Source organism: Rhynchophorus ferrugineus, unplaced genomic scaffold (assembly GCF_030347505.1).
Source record: "Rhynchophorus ferrugineus isolate W39M unplaced genomic scaffold, kcgeb_rfMv2 rfM5, whole genome shotgun sequence".
NCBI lineage: Eukaryota > Metazoa > Arthropoda > Insecta > Coleoptera > Curculionidae > Rhynchophorus > Rhynchophorus ferrugineus.
In genome coordinates, this window is record NW_027472584.1 from 26,073,477 (window position 1) to 26,100,386 (window position 26,910).

A 26,910-nucleotide genomic window follows, 5' to 3' on the forward strand; every position below is an offset into this window, starting at 1 on the left:
ATATGTATATGTATATACCAGAAAGAATACATGAAATTACGTAATATACATCATACATATTCAAATGAAAAAAGGAAAGTGACAATCATACTCAGTTCTGTTAAGACACAATCATGTATATTTAAAGATTTTCTAAATTAACTAGACAAGAAACTTGCACCAAATTAAGATATATTGTTAATGTATTAATTATATGTAATTTTATAAGTAATACAAAATCTAACTCGAATCGATCGAACTTATAATGAGAAAGTGAAAATCATACTCAGTTATGTTAAGAAAAAAGTTTGTATAATATATATGCATTAAAGTTTATAAATTCATATTGATTATTATTTATTGAACACTGCTTTATGAAAAACATTATTTTACAGTTTTTATTTAGAATGCATTTCACAAAATGATGTGTCGCCTATGGCAAACAATAAATAGTGAAATTTATCAATGTTTTATGTTATATATTATTATTGACGGGCTATTTAATTATTACTAAAAAGACCATAAACTAGGAGCATCAAAATGAATCATTCCAAATATTACTTTTCCTAAAATACTGTATTTTCAAGGAAATGTAACGTATTTGATTTGATATAATTATTTTCGTGATATGTCGCGTTTGCAAATGATTTTGGTTAAACAATTTCAAATTCCGAAAAGTTACTATTTCACTGTCACGGCATTACTGACATATTTACTGTTACTCACATGACATTATTGCTGTTATTTAAACCGACCATCATTCGAATTTATCAAACAGGCCCAAAACTAATTTTAAGAATTATTATCATTATCGAGGCAAATCTTTGAACGCTCATAAGTTTAAAAGATAAATTAAAAACGAATAAAGCGCGTTATTTCGTGGATTTCGCGGAAAAAAATGGTGATTCGATACGAGCGTTTCTTTTTAATCATATTAAAATACAATTACAGGATTGGAAATCGTTTATTCCATTTTGGAAGCTACGTACATGGAGAATTAGGTGTACAGTTGTTCAATAGGATTAAATAAAAAAATATTCCGTTTTTTTCGGTTGTTAATAATACTTTATCGGAGACTATACTTATGATAGTAAATCCATATATGCAAAATTTTGATTTTTGTATAATAATTACTTCGATTTCATTTACTACGATAATTCGTTTTTGTTTTGTCAATTTGTTAATTAGACAGGTGTCAAAGATTAGTTTGACACATAGTGGAGGCCAGTTTGTTTCTATATATTTGTCCAGTCTGTCATTGTGGTAAAATTTTATTCAAATATGTAAAATAATATGTTAATATTTTTATTACAGAAAGCATTACAATTATAATCTTTAAAATGTCATTTTAACAATTAAATTTCAAGTTAGATCGATAAATCACAATAAAGCGTATTAATCTTTTAAAATTTCCAGTTGACAACATCGTAAAAGAACGGAAATGGAACCTGGAGATATTCAAAATCTATTCGTTCGGCTTTTTGCCGTCTAACCTGATAAAACGGTTTTTTTTGTTGTTGTCAACTCCGGATTGAGCGAGGGTGGATTGAGGAAATTTCAGTGAGACATTACGTAAAGGCAAACTGGTCAAACAATTAGCTAATTTTCAGTTATAATTCGGGCACCGATTTAGATTTGGTTTAGCATGGGTCAGAAAATAAACGATGCAAATTAAGTACTCTGGAGTCCTGCTGGATGCTAAATAGTGCTGGGAAGCGGAAAATAACCAGAGATGTTTACTCCTCCAGCAGTATTGCTCTTCCTTAGCTTGAATATAAAGGACGCCGAAATAAAATTACTTTTATCTTGAATTATGTAAAATAGAGTCACACTTGAGAATCCGTTAAATATTCAATGGCTTATACCGAGTATGTTATATACGAAAGATATGGAAAGTAAAAGAGACTTTTTTCAGCATTTAATCAAAATTAGAACACTATTTTGCATTATTTAATTTACCCATTATGTTTCAGAGTATTTCATAACTTTTGTTCCTCAAAGTCAGTGTAAAAGTTCTGAAATTTCTAGTCTATAAACTGAAACATAAGTAACATAAGTATACACCATTAAGAGAGTTTTACAAAAAATTAACACTAATTGGATAATCATTTTAAAGTCTCCTTTTTACCAACTACTATTTATCTTAGCTGGACTTAATTTTATAAACTGATTCAGTTACTCGTTCAGTTTAACGTATCAGACAGCATTATGTCTCATTTTAACTATAGTAATACTAGTTAGTTAAACGAGCAGGAAAAATCTGTTCTGAGTTTAAAACGTTTTATTGGAGGGACCATATAAACAATCACAAATATAAATGTACAAGCATCCCCTCATCAGGATTTATGTTAGTCATTCCCACCACTTCATATTTTTATTATTATTTACGTGATAATTACGAAGATCTAAATATTTGATTGAACCGCAGCGAAACATATGTTTATTTAAATATCAGCACGTCTTCAATTCCATTAATTAGTTAATTGATGAAGAGGGGGCGTTTTATCTTGGTAACCACTTCAAGATGACCTGTTTTCCCCCCAAATTGTCCTTCTATTGTATTTAGTCGTGTATAATTTTCAGGCCGACCAGAGCGCTGTCCATTGTAAACGTTGACAGAAATGGCTTGCAGTTCCTATTATACAATGGATACTAATTTATACTGTTGACTGTACTACTGCCGTAATATAAACAGTTCAGATATTGCCGCCCTGTTCACCACTATTTCACAGGAATAATAAAAATCCGGACTATTTAAATGCTTTATTTCGGACATGAATCATACAGTGAATACTCCGCTGGTGCATTTCTATCCGAAAGAAAAACCATTTTTATTTAAGAATAAAATTGATTTATCGTTTATTTTTAATTCGAAAGTTAATTCTAAATAAATAATACCTGATGATATCTAAAAATAGGCTGTTATCAATCTTATTGTTGTTATTTTTGGATAGGTTTAATTTATTTCAGTCACAACAGGGTAACTAAAAGACCTAAATCAACTACCAATCTGAACTGAAGTGAACGTTAAAGGGTGTGGGGGTCTATTTGCGAAAAAAAGATCTATTTCCGAGATAGAGCTTTTGCGAGCTGTGTAGGCCTTTTAGCGTCGATCAGCGCAAATAATTCGAAATTAAGGCTGATTTGTTATGCCCGTCGAAAAGGCGTTGAATCAAACAGATCACTCACTAGCTTCTTCTTGTCTTTAATTCTGACAAGATTAATGTCAGCCATCTTTCTCACGGCGTCTACATTACCTCCTGTTCTTCTTTCGAATCAAACGGCAGCCTGTTTTGCATTTAAATATGTACTATGTAAACAAGTTAAAAAACTACACACATAAAATACTGGATTTAACCATAATAGTTATGTTTTATTTGTTAGAAAATGATAAAAAAGGAAACCAGAAATTATATCCAGTTGTATTATGATAATTTTTTCAAATGAGGTTATAATATTTAATACTATATTTGTATGCTTATATATACACACACATAATTTACATCTTATAGATTCAAATGAAAAAAGGAAAATGACAGTCATACTCAGGTGTGTTAAGACAAAATTATGTATACTTATAGGTTTTTTTATTATATTAATTTAATTTTCTAAACAACTAAGAAAATTATATCTCATTGAGATATATTGTTAATTTGTTGGTTATATATAATTTTATAAGTAATACATAATCTAATAATGATATTCAAATTCACAAAGAGAAAGGGTCAATTATATTGAGTTATAGTAAGGTACAATGATGTATATTTAAGGACTGTTTTAACTATTTAGAAAAGACAATTGTACCGCATAAGATATATTGTTAATTTGTTAATTATGTGTAATTTTACAACTAATACATAATCTGCTTATCATATTAAAATGCATAATGAGAAAATGACAATCATACTCAGTCATGTTAAGACAAAATTATGTATATTGTCTAGAAAAGACAATTAAGTCCTATTAGGATATATTGTTAATTTTTTAATTATGTGTAATTTTACAACTAATACATAATCTGCTTATCATATTAAAATGCCCAATAAGAAAGTGACAATCATACTCAGTCATGTTAAGACAAAATTATGTATATTGTCTAGAAAAGACAATTGAGCCCTATTAGGATATATTGTTAATTTGTTAATTATGTGTAATTTTACAACTAATACATAATCTGCTTATCATATTAAAATGCATAATGAGAAAGTGACAATCATACTCAGTCATGTTAAGACAAAATTATGTATATTGTCTAGAAAAGACAATTGAGTCCTATTAGGATATATTGTTCATTTTTTAATTATGTGTAATTTTACAACTAATGCATAATCTATTTATCATATTAAAATGCCCAATGAGAAAGTGACAATCATACTCAGTCATGTTAAGACAAAATTATGTATATTGTCTAGAAAAGACAATTGAGCCCTATTAGGATATATTGTTAATTTTTTAATTATGTATAATTTTACAACTAATACATAATCTACTTATCATATTAAGATGCACAATGAGAAAGTGACAATCATACTCAGTCATGTTAAGACAAAATTATGTATATTGTCTAGAAAAGACACTTGAGCCCTATTAGGATATATTGTTAATTTTTTAATTATGTGTAATTTTACAACTAATACATAATCTACTTATCATATTAAGATGCACAATGAGAAAGTGACAATCATACTCAGTCATGTTAAGACAAAATTATGTATATTGTCTAGAAAAGACAATTGAGCCCTATTAGGATATATTGTTAATTTATTAATTATGTGTAATTTTACGGAAACAAAATGCTATTAGACATGCATAAATTTGACATAGAGATACCTTTTCGTATTTATGGAGGTACTCTCTTGCATATTTCGTTCGAATTTTTCTTTTTCTTTCGACATTTAAAAGCTGAACGCTGTAGAGATCTGATGAAATATTAAAATAAGACTAAGCATAATTTGTAACATTATACTCCAGTTGCTTCTTTTGCATACCTTAATGAACATATTTCTTCTGCCAACAACCCAAGGCATAAATATTAAGCAAATAAGTTAAAAATTTCACCCGCGCTTGGTACAGTTTTGTAAAACATTTGTTCGAAACTTTTATAAAATATTCCCGGTTCTGTCGGCCTTCTGTCTGTAATAATTAAGGCTAACTTTCAGGTTGCTCCTTCTAATGAATAGTAATAGCTTGTGAGTGGATATTCATTCTTTTTTTTTAATAAAATTTGAATTAATTTCACTTTTAGCCTATTTTATATTTATTGTTTTTTACTTTACATTCAAATAAGTCGTTCTCAAAACGTTTAATTTATATATTTTATATATTTAAGAAAATATAATTAGCGATTCTTCCGGTGGAACATTTTCCTAACATTATTTATGACACTTGTGGATTTATTTTGTATACAACTTGTTTTCTTTCCTTTGATTGCGCAATCAGAAAGGACCAGCTGGCAAAACGGGAAGTGTAACGGTGTAAATAGTTCCCTTTTCTTACTCGAGTCCCTTTTTATTACCCTTAGGAGCATTTAAAAGCTGAACTCAGTTATATCTTAAATAAAGTCGAGTAAAACGTTCCTAATTTTTATTTACCTGAACTTATAATTATGTTGATATTATCGATTATTAGTTCAGTGGCGCGTATATATACTTTCTTGCTTTTTATTTATTTAAATTATTATTCATAAATTAAACAAATGGATCTAATGAAAAATACATATTTTATGTAAATACTACCTGTGTACTCTATGGCTTGATAAACGTTACAACTTCTGTAAGGAATAATGGTCTTGAATCAGGAATATAAAAATAGTAAATGGTTCTCGTCAATTGAATTATATTTTCGATTCTTTTGTATTAATACAGTTTTTAATTAGATAATTTTTTTAATATTGAATATTGATAATATTTTCTTGTTATTAAAATTATATAAATGCATATCGTTTCAATTTATGTTGTAAAACGCGTGTTATTAATGAAAATACGTATTGTAAGTCCATAGCTTGTTAGATAAAGTTGAACAGCAAGTGTCCCCAAGTTAGTGACACTGATATACATTTAAAAAATATAATTAGTAATTGTTCCAGTGGAACATTTTCCTTATATTATTTATGACACTTAATTAGTTATTTATGAGATTAATACAGTTTTTAATTGAGACAAAAGAATAATTAGATAATTTTAGTAATATTGAAAATATATTCTTTTCAATAAAATTATATAAATGGATATTATTTCAATTTATGTTGCACAACGTGTGTTATTAATGAAAATACGTATTGTAAGTCCATTGCTTGTTAGATAAAGTTCAACAGCAAGTGTCCCCAAGTTAGTGACACTGATATACATTTAAAAAATATAATTAGTAATTGTTCCAGTGGAACATTTTCCTTATATTATTTATGACACTTAATTAGTTATTTATGACATTAATACAGTTTTTAATTGAGACAAAAGAATAATTAGATAATTTTAGTAATATTGAAAATATATTCTTTTCATTAAAATTATATAAATGGATATTATTTCAATTTATGTTGTACAACGTGTGTTATTAATGAAAATATGTATTGTAAGTCCATTGCTTGTTAGATAAAGTTCAACAGCAAGTGTCCCCAAATTAGTGACACTGATATATATTTAAAAAATATAATTAGTAATTGTTCCAGTGGAACATTTTCCTTATATTATTTATGACACTTAATTAGTTATTTATGAGATTAATACAGTTTTTAATTGAGACAAAAGAATAATTAGATAATTTTAGTAATATTGAAAATATATTCTTTTCATTAAAATTATATAAATGTATATTATTTCAATTTATGTTGCACAACGTGTGTTATTAATGAAAATACGTATTGTAAGTCCATTGCTTGTTAGATAAAGTTCAACAGCAAGTGTCCCCAAATTAGTGACACTGATATATATTTAAAAAATATAATTAGTAATTGTTCCAGTGGAACATTTTCCTTATATTATTTATGACACTTAATTAGTTATTTATGAGATTAATACAGTTTTTAATTGAGACAAAAGAATAATTAGATAATTTTAGTAATATTGAAAATATATTCTTTTCATTAAAATTATATAAATGGATATTATTTCAATTTATGTTGTACAACGTGTGTTATTAATGAAAATATGTATTGTAAGTCCATTGCTTGTTAGATAAAGTTCAACAGCAAGTGTCCCCAAATTAGTGACACTGATATATATTTAAAAAATATAATTAGTAATTGTTCCAGTGGAACATTTTCCTTATATTATTTATGACACTTAATTAGTTATTTATGAGATTAATACAGTTTTTAATTGAGACAAAAGAATAATTAGATAATTTTAGTAATATTGAAAATATATTCTTTTCATTAAAATTATATAAATGGATATTATTTCAATTTATGTTGTACAACGTGTGTTATTAATGAAAATATGTATTGTAAGTCCATTGCTTGTTAGATAAAGTTCAACAGCAAGTGTCCCCAAGTTAGTGACACTGATATACATTTAAAAAATATAATTAGTAATTGTTCCAGTGGAACATTTTCCTTATATTATTTATGACACTTAATTAGTTATTTATGAGATTAATACAGTTTTTAATTGAGACAAAAGAATAATTAGATAATTTTAGTAATATTGAAAATATATTCTTTTCAATAAAATTATATAAATGGATATTATTTCAATTTATGTTGCACAACGTGTGTTATTAATGAAAATACGTATTGTAAGTCCATAGCTTGTTAGATAAAGTTGAACAGCAAGTGTCCCCAAGTTAGTGACACTGATATACATTTAAAAAATATAATTAGTAATTGTTCCAGTGGAACATTTTCCTTATATTATTTATGACACTTAATTAGTTATTTATGACATTAATACAGTTTTTAATTGAGACAAAAGAATAATTAGATAATTTTAGTAATATTGAAAATATATTCTTTTCATTAAAATTATATAAATGGATATTATTTCAATTTATGTTGTACAACGTGTGTTATTAATGAAAATATGTATTGTAAGTCCATTGCTTGTTAGATAAAGTTCAACAGCAAGTGTCCCCAAATTAGTGACACTGATATATATTTAAAAAATATAATTAGTAATTGTTCCAGTGGAACATTTTCCTTATATTATTTATGACACTTAATTAGTTATTTATGAGATTAATACAGTTTTTAATTGAGACAAAAGAATAATTAGATAATTTTAGTAATATTGAAAATATATTCTTTTCATTAAAATTATATAAATGTATATTATTTCAATTTATGTTGCACAACGTGTGTTATTAATGAAAATACGTATTGTAAGTCCATTGCTTGTTAGATAAAGTTCAACAGCAAGTGTCCCCAAATTAGTGACACTGATATATATTTAAAAAATATAATTAGTAATTGTTCCAGTGGAACATTTTCCTTATATTATTTATGACACTTAATTAGTTATTTATGAGATTAATACAGTTTTTAATTGAGACAAAAGAATAATTAGATAATTTTAGTAATATTGAAAATATATTCTTTTCATTAAAATTATATAAATGGATATTATTTCAATTTATGTTGTACAACGTGTGTTATTAATGAAAATATGTATTGTAAGTCCATTGCTTGTTAGATAAAGTTCAACAGCAAGTGTCCCCAAATTAGTGACACTGATATATATTTAAAAAATATAATTAGTAATTGTTCCAGTGGAACATTTTTCTTATATTATTTATGACACTTAATTAGTTATTTATGAGATTAATACAGTTTTTAATTGAGACAAAAGAATAATTAGATAATTTTAGTAATATTGAAAATATATTCTTTTCATTAAAATTATATAAATGTATATTATTTCAATTTATGTTGCACAACGTGTGTTATTAATGAAAATACGTATTGTAAGTCTATTGCTTGTTAGATAAAGTTCAACAGCAAGTGTCCCCAAGTTAGTGACACTGATATATATTTAAAAAATATAATTAGTAATTGTTCCAGTGGAACATTTTCCTTATATTATTTATGACACTTAATTAGTTATTTATGACATTAATACAGTTTTTAATTGAGACAAAAGAATAATTAGATAATTTTAGTAATATTGAAAATATATTCTTTTCATTAAAATTATATAAATATATATTATTTCAATTTATGTTGTACAACGTGTGTTATTAATGAAAATACGTATTGTAAGTCCATTGCTTGTTAGATAAAGTTGAACAACAAGTGTCCCCAAATTAGTGACACTGACATACATTTAAAAAATATAATTAGTAATTGTTCCAGTGGAATATTTTCCTTATATAATTTATGACACTTAATTAGTTATTTATGATATTAATACGGTTTTGAATTGAGACAAAAGAATAATTAGATAATTTTTCTAATATTTAAAATATACTTTTTATTAAAATTATATAAATGTATATTATTTCAATTTATTTTGTAGAAAATGTGTTAACAATGAAAAGATGTATTGTAAATCGATTGTTTGTTAGATATAGTTGAATAGAAAGTGTCCCAGGTTCGCGAGACTGTCGAATCTCGAGGAAAATTCATTTCGGAAGTTCAGCCTCGAAGATTCTGAATTATTTAATCCGAGAATCAGCTGTTTATTCGCGTATTATTTTTGCGGTACGGGCAAAACGTGACAAAATTTGAACGTATCAGACTGAAGGCAAGTTATAAGTAGTGCAGTAAAACGAGGGCCATAATCAAGGGCTGTTTGCGTTGTATGACGGTCTGGAAAACCTTCTAAAATGTCTTTTCATTATAGCATGCAAAACAGCTGGCAGTTTTGAACGAACGGAAAGTGGTAAAAGTCGAAAACGATATTTGGAGCGGGAAGAGAACAACAATACTATGGCGTATGTCGTATAACTTCTAAGTAGTCGCATTTTAAAACTTTTGGGGTATTTTACCTTACGTAGCAGACACTTGCAGAACTCTTTAACATTATGATCTATTATTGCATCTAGTTCCAACTGAATATCAAACCAGTTATTTGTTTGAGAATCTTATCAGTCGTATACGAGGTTATATCATATTGTTCTTTTTTTCAAAATGTATACTTCTTATCTTAATATAACTGAATCATTAGAAATACACATTTAGTTTAAGAAATATATATTTTTTATAATAACAGAACGGTTATCTCGCTATAAACAACTGTATTTTAAATCATGAAATGACTCTGTCAACTAGAGTCTTTTGCATTAAAGAAGAAAATAAGTTTGTTTTTATACCATAGTATTTTTTATCGTATCCTCAGGCAAAAGCAGTTCGCAGGAACACTTTAACTCTGAAACCTCTTTAAATGCATAACATTCTAGGTCGCGATACTTACTGCCTTACTTTGCAGGATTGGGTTTTCGGCATAAAGGGAGGAATCGTATCGATTCCTGATTAAATATATTAATTTATGAAGTTGGAGCTTTTAAATTCGATTGATCTCAGATGATATCTCGGGAATAAAAAACAATCTGATGGCTGGCGTCTTTAAACGAAAGGATATCTGATATTGCCGAACTGTTTATAGGTATATTGAGCTCCAGTTTGCTGACTTCCGTCAGCTTTCATTAAATAAATTGCTGAATCTAGACTGGTTTCGTATTGAACGGAATAAACAGCTTATAATGTCGTTCTTTAAAGAACTATTATTTTTTAGGAAATGAGAGATCGTTGTACATTGTTCAACCGTTAGGCTTTGTTATAGTTATTAACTGTTGTGAAAAATATTCATACTTTTTAACCGACTTAAATATTATAGTATTTTTTTATGTATGTTTTTTTTTTCGTCGATTGTGGACCGTTTTTCACAAATTCTTTATTCGAAAAAGTACACTCCGAGGTGGTCCCACTGGAACCAAGTTAATCTCTGATGGTGGAAACCGGAGAAATCGAGGGAAATCCTCAAATTTCAAAGGCACTTACAATCTTTCCACCCATTTTTTTATCTAAAATAATCAGATATTTATTGATGCATCATATATTGCTAAGTTGATGTGACGGAAGATTCAACTCCTCAAATATTATGGGCACGTACAGACAACTAATTGTATACTTTGAAGTTATTCAGGGGTTTTTGAGGAGGTTTTAGTAAGGGTTTGCTTACCAAAGTCGTTCAGCGCAAAAGCCATTCAGTTTAGAAAAGCCATAGAAATATTGCAGGCAACTGCCTCTATAGTGTAGTGGCTAGAGCGTTCAGCTCACATGCGGAGGTCGCGGGTTCGATTTCCGGGAGGGGGGCAACGACGTTTTGTTGTTATTCTAGTTTGGTTAGAACATTTGGCAAATCACCTAGGCTAGGTAGAGGACCCCAGGACCTGAAGCGTTCCTTGTTTTCAATCGTTATTCTTTTATCCCTATATTTCCTTATAAGGGCTGTACTTTGACTTGGCCTATCCATTGTAATAATTAATAAAATAACTGCGTAATTTATTGAGTCAATATATAACAGTAAAAAGAGAGAAATAAAATATTTTTAAGAACTCACGAAAAAGTAAAATATAATCAAACTTAGATTTTTATCACAACAAAAAAACGTTTTCAAATAAAACATGTACATAATAATCGTTGGAAAGGCAAATTTAAGATACAAATTTTATTGATTTAAACATTACGTCAAATATATTAAGACTGACTAATTAATATTAGAAATCGAAGAATAACGAGGGGAAAAAATAAAGATAACAGATAAAGTGGTTAATTTGTTCTTAGAGAAAATAGACGTGAACAAAAAATGAAGGGATAAGCTCTAGAACGAGCACATGTATAGGCTAAAGCCACAATGTACAGTCCTTTTGTTATGTGTGGTCCCATCAATAATTAATTGAAATAGGATGCTGTAATGCGACACGCCATTTTGCTACACACCACCATAATCATATTCAGGCAGTGATTAATTGATCCTGGTTAATGGTCAAGTGGCAGTCGACTTCTGCCTAAAAACCTTTCAACGAAAAATTGGTATAAAGTCGTTTCCCTTTTGTAAACTGACTTTTTATTTGTAACGGCTATCGAAAAAACTTTTATCCAAACACTCCGTCACCTTTTTTAAATGTTAACGAATGAAAGGGCGTCTATAGGGTGATTATATGACAATTTTTATTTATTATTGTTTTGGATTAATATCATACAAGATAAAACACGCTCTATTTATTTATTTTATAACATGCTGAAAAATATTAATTTTTTAAATTTTTGATTGCGTTCAAGAAATTACAGGCGTGAGTATAATGGTTTTTCTTGTCCTGACGAACCCTTCGATTCGGGATTCGAACCCTTGGATATTAATCTAGCTCGATGACCGTACTGTAACTTTTACCACTACAACTACCAAGCTAGCAACACTTTTTTTAGAACTGTTGTTGCGACGTAATTATTTCTATAAGTTTGAGAAAACTGTGTAGTTTTAAGATTAGGAATAGTATTATTATTGCTTTGAACCTAATGGTTCATGGCGGGCAGTATGATGCGACGCAAATTTATTATTAATAGTTGGGACAGTCATGTAAAATTTAAGTTACGTTAATTGTAGAATTCTTTCGGTTTTATTGTTAGAGGGTCTAATTTATTAGACCATTTAACTGAAGTTCCTAATATTTATGACATGGGAAAATAATTATGACCTGATACAAAACATAACGTCGCACTATATTGAACGTCTGGTGAAATTAGACAGCCAAAAAGATACAAAGTAAAGAGAACATATGTGTTCAACAAAGATGATTCCCATCGGCTCGTTGTCGAGTGTTTCGGATAACGAGGGTCCAAGTACCGAGGCTAGACGAAACGTGTCAGATGTTAGACCTGGTAGAGGACTCCTTGTGGCGCCTATAACCATAAATATCAAGAAGACCCGAAATCGTGGAATTTTTGGGAATGCCTTAAGAGTCCGAAATGCACATGTTTTATCAGCGTGAGAAGTTCCTAGCTGAAAGAGTGTTTCCCACTGAAATATTCTCAGTGAATTGGGGCACAGAAAAGGGTTTCTTGGACCAGACATGTCTACCACCACCAAGAACCGGAGGGAGGAGCTTCAGCGATAAAACACTGTGCATCAACAAAGAGACGACACACTCTCTAAACTTGCCGAAAAGGCGATATTAACCGCCTTAAACGATTTCACAGACGCTCATCACATAATTCCAAACGAACAATTCGGTTTCCGTGCTAAACGTTCATGCCTTCATCAAGCTGCCCGCGTCGCAACAACTATTCACCAGGCAATGATAAGAGGTCGAAAAATAGGAGCGATATTCTTAGATGTCTCCAAAGCTTTCGACCAAGTACGGCACCACGGTCTTATATTTAAAGCTAAAAAATTAGGTCTACCGAATGACCTAATATCCCTGATAGATTCATACTTGGATGGTAGGTCCTTTCAAGTGAGGATCGGTGACGCAGTCTCCTCTCGTAAATAAATCTCCGCAGGAGTACCGCAAGGCGCTCCATTAGCATCAGCCCTTTCTTCACAACCGGTCGAAGTACAATTGAACCAAGCGATAGCGTGGTACAAATTCTGGCGGCTTCAGATTAACCCGAGCAAAACGCAGGCCAGGCATTTTGTTCCACCGCAAGAAGGAGTTTCGCGCCTATCGTCTCCAAATCGACAAAGTTCCTATCCCTTTGCTCCAGAAAGTCTCATACCTCGGTCTCCAGTTCGACCGCAGATTTCAATGGTCTGCCCAAATCCAGTACGCCATTTGCAAAGGAAATGGAGTGTACAGCCTATTATTCCATCCACTCTGTAGAAAAATCAAATTCCCAATCCCACAGAAAGCGACTCTGTATAAAATGTTAGTCCGTCCAATCTGCCTCAATGGAGCACAGGTGTGGTACAGGTATGTCTCGGAGACACAACTTGAACTGCTCCAAGTGTTCCAATCCAAAAAAGTCCGTGCGTTACTCAGAGTCCCATGGTTTAGAAAAGTTTCATAAACATGCTCAGTGTGAGGTTCTCCATAGGAACCTTAGTACACGATAACATATTAATAAAATCCCTACCCGTCCATAAACCCCGGTAGTAAACAAACTACGGCAGTCCCAGTCGTAGCCCAGGGTCTCTGTCGCCCGCAAAACAAACATATCCCGAACCTGAAGCGACATCAGCCGAAGACCATTTGGTTCTAACTGGTAAATCTAGAAAACGAAAAAAAGAACGAGACGGTATAATTGTGCATCAACAACGAGAGAATTTACATCGAAAATGAAGAGCTTGCATCGACAACGAGAAATATTGTATTGAACCGACTGAAGAAGGTATTGCATTAATTGAAGAAGTATTGTATTGAAAACATTGAAGAGAACATTGAAATAAGAATTGTTAATGCGCAACCAGTAGAATTCCTGTCTATATTAGCCAAACTAGAGTTTCCTATTTCAGTAAGTATATTCGATCTGAATCATAATACTTTTCACATAACGTATTAATTAATATCTTTAAATGTATATATATTTTTCTTTATTATTAATTAAATAAGTCGTCTTTGGGTATCAATTTACCCAAAGAAGAGAGAAAATATATCGTATTTAATTTTTTCCCTCCCGCATTTCAACAACTTTCCGTATCCAAATTTTTTTAAAAGAAAACTTGTGTCATCAAAATATATGTAAATTAAAGTTATTAAGTTAAAAAAACTATTAACTATGAACACGATCAAGAATACAATACTGCGTAATAATTTATATACTTAGAAATATCTTGGGATCGTCTACAGAATGTAAATGAAAAGTCTCAGAGGAATTACATACATTATCAGAGCTTGACATTAACTAGATTATTCCTAATAACTGTTTATAGCGTTACAAATGTTTAAGGTAATTGTTTCGTAATTAAATGAATTCTCACATGATTTAGCGTCATAGCGATTAGACTTGCTTAATGAGAAATAATAAATTTATATGAAGTTTTCGCACTAATTTAAATAAAAATACAATAAAATTCAGTTTGAATACCAAGGCAGACATAAAAATCTAAGTTACCTCCCGATTTGATTAGGTTTTTTATCAGTTTGTCCCGATCTCCAATAAAGAAGTTACTCTACTTTGGAAGAAAACCGTTAAATTTTAAGGAGCATTACTGGAAATTTATTTGAATTTAGATTGTAGGTTTGGGAATATGAAAAGCACATAAAGATATCGAACTAAGACAATACATCTTCCAATTGGTTTTTATGTAGCGAGTTATAAAGATGTTTTTCATTGATAACTGACAATGCTGCCTGTACTATTTTCATTCGATTTATGGTTTCATACAATTTAAGAAAAAATTGAAAAAACTGAAAAATGTCACGTCGATATATAGATATGTTTGTTACATAGTCGTTCAATATTACATCATTTTACGACTAGAATCTTATCTTTAAACGTATATCAATCACAATTTTATTACCACTACCGTCAACAAATATTGGGATTCTTCAATTATATAAGAGAGAGAGGGAACCTAACGTAACTTAACTGTGAAGTAAGTTAAATATAAACCTGTAGCCAATTATTATTTTATTGGTTCTATTAAACTAAGGAACATTGTTCAGATAATTCGAAAATATTCATAAAATATAAAACTTAAGTAAATCCAAATGCAGTTCTGAAAACTAACCGAAAAATTAACCATTACAGTGTCTGGTTTCTGGTTTTTATTGGTTTGTTTTTATTAGAAATGTCATTAATCTATAATAGTATGGGAGCTAGCAAAGTAGAGAATATAAGAATTTCAGGTAAGCAAATCTTTTGACATTTCATCCGTTTCACTCCCTCGGTCAGAAGCAGGGGTTTTAAATAATATCGATATATCGGAGAGAAAAAAATTGATATTTTTTGAAATATATATTAATATTTTTAATAAATCCTTACAATTAATTACCAAAATATAAAAATAATTATATAATAATGATCTACAGAAGTCTATAGAAATAACAATAATGATCTAAAACAAGGGCTAAAACGTCAGCCTCAGTCCGATATTACTGAAATAATTTGAAATTTTTTATAAATAAAAAGTAGCACCTGGTACATTACAAATATTTTTGTTAAGCTTATCAAAAGTAATTTAAAAAAGTATTTACCCTAAATTAATTTAAAAATTGAGTATTATTACCTGTACAGGTACGATGCGCACTGGGAAACGCAACCCCTGCCACCAGCTAGATGGACCGAATGCTGACCGAGAGAGTGAAAGAGATGATATCTCAAAAGATTACCTGCCTGCTTAGCTCCTGGACTATAAGAACGATATGTTAACTTACTCTTGACACTGAGAGAAGAATCCCAATATTTTTAATAATACGAAGAGTGGGGGAAAGGTGAATCTATATTCCCCAACATTAGATGTAATATAATAATAATGTAATCTTAAAAATATTTTACTTACAGTCAACGCTGACTTTAATTCTTTTACTAACAGTTGGTGGTACCCCATTGCTGGCTATACACAAATAGGCCCCCATATCCAAGCGGGATATTTTCGTTAATTCTAACTTCTCCCCTTCCCATTCTGTCACTGCAATAAATAATCAGCATTAATAGAAACATTCATATATTTTTTATAAGTAACAGGTCAATTGAAAAGTCTCCGACCTAACACATAGATGGCGCTACTAGAATTAAATCCATATGTTTTTTAGTTAGCCCTAACCCTCAAAAGATGCGTGTATAAATTTGACAGCTGTCGGATCATTAGTTTGTGAATTATAACATTTTGAGTGAAGCAACTTTTGTTATTGCGAAAAAGAATGGAAAAAAAGGAATTTCGCGTGTTGATAAAATATTGCTGATACTGCCCCAGAAAAATCAACCATCAAGGATTAGTATGTTAAGTTTAAATGTGGTGAAATAAGCACTGAAGACTGTGAACGCAGTGGACGTCTAAAAGAGGTTGTTACCGACGAAAAGAGGTTGTTACCGACGAAAACATTAAAAAAATCCACAAAATTATTTTGAATGACTGTAAATTGAAATTGAATGAAATAGCAGACACTCTAAAGATATCAACTGATCGTGTACATCATATCATTCACGAATATTTGGGTATGAGAAAACTCTGTGCAAAGTGGATGCCGCGCGAGCTCACTTTTGACCAAAGACAACGACGAGTTGATGATTCGGAGCAGTGTATGAAGATGATCAAGCGTAATAAACCCAAGTTTTTGTGTCGATATGTGACATTGGAAGAAGAAACATAGAAACATTGCTCCAACATTTCACTCCGACGTCCAATCGACAATCATTCGAGTGGACTGCATACGATGAATCCGCTCCAAAATGTGGGAAAACGCAACAGTCGGCTGGCAAGGTTATGGCTTCTGCATTTTGGGATGCGCATGGAATAATTTTCATTGACTACCTTGAAAAAGGAAGGACCATCAACAGCGTTATTGGACCGTTTGAGGTACGAAATCCCCGAAAAACGGCCGCATTTGAAGAAAAAGAAAGTGCTGCTTCACCAAGACAATGCACAGTGTCACAAGTCATTGAAAACGATGGCAAAAATCCATTAATTGTGGTGGAAATTGCTTCTCTAGATATGGCCCCCAGTGACTATTTCCTGTTCTCAGATCTCAAAAGAATGCTCGCTGGGAAGAAATTTTCATCGAATGAAGAGGTGATCGCCGAAACTGAGGCCTCATTAGAAGCAAAGGACAAATCGCACTACAAAAATGGTATCGATAAGTCGGAAGGTCGCTATAATCAGTGTATCACCCTTGAAAGGAATTATGTTGAATAAAAAAAACAATTTTGTCAAAAAAATGTGTTTTACTATGGTAGGCCGGGGACTTTTCAATTGACCTATTATAATTTACCTTGCAACGTCTTGTTGATAGTGATCTTGGTATTATCATCACGTTTCCACTTAACATTTGGTTCCGGAAATCCTGTTGCTTTACATGTCAATGTCTCGTTCGATCCCTCCCTCACGATAACGTCGCTGCTACTCAATGAATCGTCGATATTCGGCGGAACTGTAAAGAAATAAAACATCATGCCCCTCATTTCTAGTTAAATTCATATGAATAAACTGTTTATAATCCTGCCATCTTTATATGCTATAAAAAACCGCGAGGATACACGCTCAAATCTTACACGACTTCTCTTGTTCTTATAACACGTTCTTCAGATAAATTTGACGTTACCTGTCAAACGTTTATAACCAAATTTTCTTATACACGATTTTCTAAATATTTTATCTCGTTTTCCTGGAAAGATACATATAGGGCGCATATAAAGAACATATCGAAAAATATGTGTATTGAGACACCCTGTATATTTAGATGATCATATCGTCTTGTACGTCAGTAATAAGTGAAACAGTTATAAAACGAATAATTGGAAATTTAAAGGGCTGTCAAATCGATAAAAGATCAAAATGTTTCGAAAACTGAAAAGTAATGGTATAATATCGAAGATAGGACATCTGCCGGTGACAACTAGAAACAAACAGAGGGTAATAGTAGAAACATACTAGAGTACAAAGGCTCTGACAATTACTAGATTTAAGGGAATTTCAACCATCCCACAGATTTCAATTATAATCCAAAACCTCAATTCCATTGAATGTAATTGACCAGCTAATAGCTTTACAGAAAGCTTCACCTTACAGGGCAAACGACCTAGTATTGTCGCCATCCAAAAACCATTTTATCCCTAATTATTATTTTTACCGATAACATTAGTGTACACTATTTTATTCACCCTTTAATTACCAATTATTTATTAACATAAACATAGCTGATGTATAATTATTAATAACTGAATATTATTATGAATATATAATTAGTTTATATAACTTATTATTCTGATATTCTGTTAACTAGTGTAACTTGTCATAATTTTATATGGTATGATACACGTTTTCTTTCAATTTATCTGTAACATTAAATAAGTGTTTTATTATTCTCAATAATTGATATAATAATAGACAATATGTTGTTTTTCTTTTGACATTATGTTGCTGAATGATAATAAAATTGTATATTCATTGTTAATAAAATAACCGTTTCGAAATAATACGAACTAAAGACAAAAAAACGAGACTCATAATATGGGGCTTGCGTTAAAGTTTATTAAATAACAAAAGAGTAACATGCATTCAAACCTTTTCCGGTGTAACAAATGGGAGAGAGGTAAAATAAATAAATAGCGCGGCATTTAAATGAATGAAACAATGAAGGTCTGTAGTGTAACGAAACTTTTTGGATTGGATTTTAAAATGCAAAAGGATCTTTAAAATACTGAAAGAAAATTCAATCATGGACTCCATTTTCTATAAACTTGCAATTGTTTGGTGTAACACGAAAGAGTTCTTTGTTAAAATATCTGTTTCAATTAAGGAACTTTCTCTATCATGGGGTAATTTAATTCTGGACGTCTGGATGGTCTTTTTTTCCTCTCTCTTTCCCGTTTCCTACTTTTTTTTTTCTTCCAGAAAATTCGATTTCATTTTCAGATCGCTCGTATGCATATAGAAAGCGGAAATAGTTCTTTTTCATTATTGAAATCGATTTTAACTTATAGTGATTTACGTGTCTCGATAATACCTCTATTGTTCGAAATTGTTTCTATTAATTCTTTGTTTAACCACGTAAATTTCATCTTAATTCTCTAAAAAATTAATATATATATATATATATATATATATATATATATATATATATATATATATACTCTATAATTCTATTATTATTTAATATTACTATTTAAAATATACGTCATCAAAATAAATTGGATATTAGCGGATTACAAAAACTTGAGCTCGTTAATATTTCGGAGACTATTCCTTCAAATCATGTACCTGAATTGTGAGGTCGTTTATATGGGTGGCTCCAAATTCTGTACAGGTGCAGGCACTGCGATACATCAAAATTAACTCTATAGTCTGTCTTATAATTGCACTATACTTATAGGTGTTCGCAATAAAAGAAACACTGAATCTCATAATATCACTTAATAGCCATTCTAAAACATGAATACTATCGATGCTTCACGAAACTACCTTCAAGTTATCAATAATGCATTGTCTCCTATCATCTCCGCTAGCAGTGCAGATCCTTGAAGTATATAGTCTGGATATATTTCGATAAAACAGCATCATATTTGTCCCATATGGACCCCCAGCCAGAGGGGCATACCTGGAAACGAACTGATTGATGATCTCGCCTAAATCGCCAATGCCAGTGGCCAAAATCGTGTAAATACTTTATACTATAAAGATCTTTATCTAATTATAGATAGTAGGGTAGATAGACTAGTGCAACTAGAGAGGGATCTATTAGAATAGAAAAACAATCTTTGGTCCATAAAAAAAAACTTCTTTCCCTCTGGTACCTCTTAGGGAATAGAGATTTGCCAATTTACACATTCCTTCTAGATAAATCGAACTGAGAGACCTCTGTGTCCTCGTTGTGTGTGTTCTTGCCTCAAAATCTGCCCAAATTGTTTCATCTCCTCAAAGAAATCGGTCTGTATTTTAAAATATAATCTTAACCAAACATAGCTTTATTTTTGGGTGACTTTTATCTATAGAAAATTTTATTATTTATTGTTTGTCTAGATATTTGTTTTGTCTCGATGATTCTTGTGTAGATTTGGTTCTTGATTTATTTAATCGTAAAAATGCAGAAAAAAGTTAATATTGTTGATAAAAGGATTTGCAACTTCAATGTTGTAAAAATTATTTTTTAAAGCATATTAGACACAACAGTCTTCAAATATTACAGTAGGTAAAAAATAAGAGTAACAATCACCTCATCAAACTATTCTTAAACAGTTTATAAGAATCAGTGTTTCAACAGTAAACTTACTTACAAGAAACTAATGTCATAAAATGATCATGAAGATTACTTTTGCACACAATTATCATAAAACACCACTGTACACAACGTGTAAAACTAAAACCGGTCGCAAAAAAGTTGAAAATAATAAAACCGACAAACCGCTAGGGTGAAAGTTAATCCAGTTAATTGATTAAACAAAGAAGAAAAAATAAAATTCTGGTTTTTCGGGAAATTAAAATTGTCCCTCTTGTCAACATAATAAAAGATTAGTGTGTATATATAGGCAGGAATTTTATATCGTGCTGTTACATTTCTGCAGTAACCTCTGATTATAATAAGCAATTACTCTTTTGCAACAGATTACCAGGGTCTGTTATAAAGTATACTTATTAGAAATATATTTTTAAACGATTTAATCTTATTAATTATTTAATTAGCTAGCACATGACATTAAATAATTACTCACAGTACTTGGTTCGAAGCTTAAACCTCATTGATATAAATTCTTTAACGCATTGATGGTGACTGTGGCATACACTATACCACTATGTATGCAGCTTTCCCAATTCTAAAATTTGTGCAAAAATTTGTTTCATAATTCTTAGGCATTGAACTCTCTTATTGAAGATAATCCTTTTGTATAAAATACTAGATATTTGTTGATATACAAAAGAATTAATAACGGTATTGTTCATATAGATCTATCGAAATTTAAAAATAAAAAGTATTAAAGTAAAAAGATTTAAAATGGCTAAAAATCACAATTTCGTTAAAACCTTGCTATAATACATATTTTGCAGTGAAGAAAAAAACAATAGAATCACGTATATTGGCCTCAAGTATAGTACTTTAGAAATATTTACCAAAATATGTGTCATAGATATTTTTAATAAAAAGTAAATATTTCACTATAATTTATGACTCTTTGGGTTTAAGGAAATATTATATACACCACTGTATTAAGCGTAAAATTCTACATAAGTACTGTCAGTTTTATTTTGATAGCTTGACTTGAACCGAATTTAGAGCAAAAAGTCTTAAAATGGATAAAAATCGCTATTTTTCCTGAGTATATATATGGAAAAAATGCCAAAAACTTTCTGATGACCAATTTCGTTCAAACCTCGTTATAATACATATTTTACAGTGAAAAAAACAATAACATCACTTATATTGGCCGCAAGCATAATACTTTAGAAGTATTAACCAAAATGTGTATCATAGATATTTGTAATAAAAAGTAAATATTTTACTATAACTAATGACTTATTAGGTTTAAGGAAATATTATAAACATCACTGTATTAAGCGTAAAATTCTACATAAATACTGTCAGTTTTATTCTGATAGCTTGACTTGAACCGAATTTAGAACAAAAAGTCTTAAAATGGATAAAAATCGCTATTTTTCCTGAGTATATATATGGAAAAAATGCCAAAAACTTTCTGATCACCAATTTCGTTCAAATCTCGTTATAATACATATTTTACAGCGAAAAAAACAATAAAATCACTTATATTGGCCTCAAGCATAATACTTTAGAAATATTTACCAAAATGTGTGTCATAGATATTTGTAATAAAAAGTAAATATTTTACTATAACTCAGAATTTATTAGGTTTAAGGAAATATTATGTACACCACTGTATTAAGCGTAAAATTCTACATAAGTACTGTCAATTTTATTCGGATAGCTTGACTTGAATCGAATTTAGAGCAAAAAGTCTTAAAATGGACAAAAATCACAATTTTTTCTGAGTATATATATGGAAAAAATACCAAAAACTTTCTGATCACCAATTTCGTTCAAACCTCGTTATAATAGGTGTTTTACAGTGAAAAAAACAATAGAATCACTTATATTGGCCTCAAGCATAATACTTTAGAAATATTTACCAAAATGTGTGTCATAGATATTTGTAATAAAAAGTAAATATTTTACTATAACTAATGACTTATTAAGTTTAAGGAAATATTATATACACCACTGTATTAAGCGTAAAATTCTACATAAGTACTGTCAGTTTTATTCTGATAGCTTGACTTGAACCGAATTTAGAGCAAAAAGTCTTAAAATGGATAAAAATCGCTATTTTTCCTGAGTATATATATGGAAAAAATGCCAAAAACTTTTTGATCACCAATTTCGTTCAAACCTTGTCATAATATATATTTTACAGTGAAAAAAACAATAAAATCACTTATATTGGCCTCAAGCATAATACTTTAGAAATATTTACCAAAATGTGTGTCATAGATATTTGTAATAAAAAGTAAATATTTTACTATAACTCAGAATTTATTAGGTTTAAGGAAATATTATGTACACCACTGTATTAAGCGTAAAATTCTACATAAGTACTGTCAATTTTATTCGGATAGCTTGACTTGAATCGAATTTAGAGCAAAAAGTCTTAAAATGGACAAAAATCACAATTTTTTCTGAGTATATATATGGAAAAAATACCAAAAACTTTCTGATCACCAATTTCGTTCAAACCTCGTTATAATAGGTGTTTTACAGTGAAAAAAACAATAGAATCACTTATATTGGCCTCAAGCATAATACTTTAGAAATATTTACCAAAATGTGTGTCATAGATATTTGTAATAAAAAGTAAATATTTTACTATAACTAATGACTTATTAAGTTTAAGGAAATATTATATACACCACTGTATTAAGCGTAAAATTCTACATAAGTACTGTCAGTTTTATTCTGATAGCTTGACTTGAACCGAATTTAGAGCAAAAAGTCTTAAAATGGACAAAAATCGCAATTTTTCCTGAGTATATATATGGAAAAAATGCCAAAAACTTTTTGATCACCAATTTCGTTCAAACCTTGTTATAATACATATTTTACAGTGAAAAAAACAATAAAATCACTTATATTGGCCTCAAGCATAATACTTTAGAAATATTTACCAAAATGTGTGTCATAGATATTTGTAATAAAAAGTAAATATTTTACTATAACTCAGAATTTATTAGGTTTAAGGAAATATTATGTACACCACTGTATTAAGCGTAAAATTCGACATAAGTACTGTCAATTTTATTCGGATAGCTTGACTTGAATCGAATTTAGAGCAAAAAGTCTTAAAATGGACAAAAATCACAATTTTTCCTGAGTATATATATGGAAAAAATACCAAAAACTTTCTGATCACCAATTTCGTTCAAACCTTGTTATAATACATATTTTACAGTGAAAAAAACAATAAAATCACTTATATTGGCCTCAAGCATAATACTTTAGAAATATTTACCAAAATGTTTGTCATAGATATTTGTAATAAAAAGTAAATATTTGACTATAACTCAGGACTTATTAGGTTTAAGGAAATATTATGTACATCACTGTACTAAGCGTAAAATTCTACATAAGTGCTGTCAGTTTTATTCTGATAGCTTGACTTGAACCGAATTTAGAGCAAAAAGTCTTAAAGTGGACAAATATCGCAATTTTTCCTGAGTATATATATGGAAAAAATGCCAAAAACTTTCTGATCACCAATTTCGTTCAAATCTCGTTATAATACATATTTTACAGCGAAAAAAACAATAGAATCACTTATGTTGGCCTCAAGCATAATACTTTAGAAATATTTACCAAAATGTGTGTCATAGATATTTGTAATAAAAAGTAAATATTTTACTATAACTAACGACTTATTAGGTTTATGGAAATATTATATACACCACTGTATTAAGCGTAAAAATCTACATAAATACTGTCAGTTTTATTCTGATAGCTTGACTTGAACCGAATTTAGAGCAAAAAGTCTTAAAATGGACAAAAATCGCAATTTTTCCTGAGTATATATATGGAAAAAATTACCAAAAACGTTCTGATCACCAATTTCGTCCAAACCTCGTTATAATACATATTTTACAGTGACAAAAACAATAAAATCACTTATATTGGCCTCAAGCATAATACTTTAGAAATATTTATCAAAATATTTTTTTAGATAGATATTTTTAACAATAGATAATAATAGATATTTTTAACAAAAAGTAAATACTTCACTATAACTCATGCCTTATTGGGTATGAGAATATATTATATACACCACTGTATTAAGCGTAAAATTCTACATAAGTACTGTCACTTTTATTCTGATAGCTCGATTTCAATCAAATTTAGAGCAAAAAGACATAAAATGGACAAAATCGCAATTTTTGCAATATGTAAACTTCACTATAGCTCATAAACTATTAGGTATAAAATAATGTACACCATTGGATTCAGCATAAAATTTTACATAATTTTTTTAAGTGATAATTTTATTAAGTGATTAGAGCATATGTAATAATATATATTTTAACTTGTTTTCGATTAAATTAGCATGTGATACAAGGAGACAAAAAGTTAATTTTCTACATTCCGTATAATGAAAAACGAATCAATTCTACTTGCATTTAAGTCAGTCTGGTAGATTAAACTATTATTACATTAGGGGGGAACTCTATTCAATCCAGTTCTACGTCTTTTATTTTCCCGTATCAGTTCTATTCCTATAGATTTCCACATATCTATTTGGAAAGCGTCACGTTTTTAACCGAAAACTGATAACAAAAAGATTAATAACAAGAGATTAAAAACTTGATTATTAATAACGTTATAGCCATTTAGCTATATATAGTATCTTGATATTTAGCAAACCCTTATTAAGCTTTGGCTTTTGAAATTTGAGAACATCAGCTGGTCTGGTACATAAAGCAAGATTGGTGGTTGGCGTTGCCGGGATTGTTGGGGGTGAGAGGGGGATATAGAGGGGGCACAGATGAACTTTAACCCCCCTTTGCCCAAGGGTTTGCATTACTATTCGGTGCAGCACCTTCAGTGTTCGGTGGTGCAAACTTTTTTAACTACTCGAATTCATTAGGAATTTCTCTTCTGATAAAAGTAGTTTCATTTCACTAGATGCTCGTACGAAACGTACATATTAAATAAAACATTTGTATTACAACGGCTTAGAATCATCCGTAAACGGTTAATATTTAATATCTCCGAACTCACTTAATTAAAAATGTTCAATAAATACAAATAGATACAATTATGCAACATATTTCATAATTAAACGTACTAGAATGCACATTAATTAACTATGATATATTACTAGTGTGAATTTTTAAATGCCTGTTAAACTAATAGTTTTAAATCAGATTTCAAATAAAGTGCATTTCATTTAGCGAATTAAAAGTTATTACACGATTATTAATTATATTACTATTCGATTATTTTGGTTAAAATCGTTATAAAAATAACGTTCTTTTTGATTTCAAAAACCAATAAAAGTTTAAATGAATTTATAATAGCCAGATATGTTTCTCTATGTTGTTCAAACATCGTTATAATATATATTTTACACTGAAAAAAATTACGAAATCGTCCATTTTATCCTCAAGCGTAATGTTTTCGAAATATTAGTTAAAATGTGTTTTAATAAAAAAAACAAAAACATCACTATAGCTCATGAATTTTCGGGAAAAACAAAATATTACATACACTATTATATTCAGCGTAAAATTATACATAAATACAGATACATTTATTTTTATAGAAAAAAATTTATATAAAGCACTGTATTTAGCGTAAAACTTTTGGTTGTATACTGGTATTCATATGGGTCTACTTAAATCGAATTTAGAACAAAAAGTTTTAAAATAGCCAAAATCGTATATATCGTATATATGGAAAAAATTCCAAAAACGTTTTGATCACCAATTTCATTCAAACCTCGTTATAGTACATATTTTGTAGTGAAAAAAAAAATTCACTTATATTGGCCTCAAGCATAATGCTTTAGAAATATTTACCAAAATATGAGTCATAGATAATTTTAACAAAAAGTAAATACTTCACTATAACTCATGACTTATTGGGTATGAGGAAATATTATATACTCCACTATATTAAGCGTAAAATTCAACATAAGTATTGTCACTTTTATTCTCATAGCTTGCCTTCAACCGAAATTAGAGCAAAAAGTCTTAAAATGGCAAAAAACGTAATTTTTTCTGAGTATATATAAGGAAAAAATGCCAAAAAACGGTCTGATCTCCAATTTCGTTCAAACCTCGTTATAATACATATTTTACAGTGAAAAAAACAATAACATCACTTATATTGGCCTCAAGCATAATG

General features: G+C 29.5%; 1 protein-coding gene across 4 annotated transcripts in view; it reads right to left on the reverse strand.

Moving 5' to 3' along the window:
• The window catches only part of LOC143197109 (lachesin), a 157,103-nt gene that overhangs the window by 37,023 nt on the left and 93,170 nt on the right, over nt 1-26,910 (reverse strand). For all 4 annotated transcript variants that reach the window (XR_013005929.1, XR_013005928.1, XM_076405280.1 and 1 more), the window contains exons 4-5: nt 17,785-17,943; nt 16,356-16,484 (exon numbers count right to left, since the gene is read on the reverse strand). Coding sequence is in view for 2 of the 4 variants with exons in the window: in XM_076405280.1 (XP_076261395.1) it covers nt 16,356-16,484; nt 17,785-17,943 (288 nt within the window). In the remaining 2 variants the exon portion in view is untranslated. The remainder of the gene's footprint in view (nt 1-16,355; nt 16,485-17,784; nt 17,944-26,910) is intronic.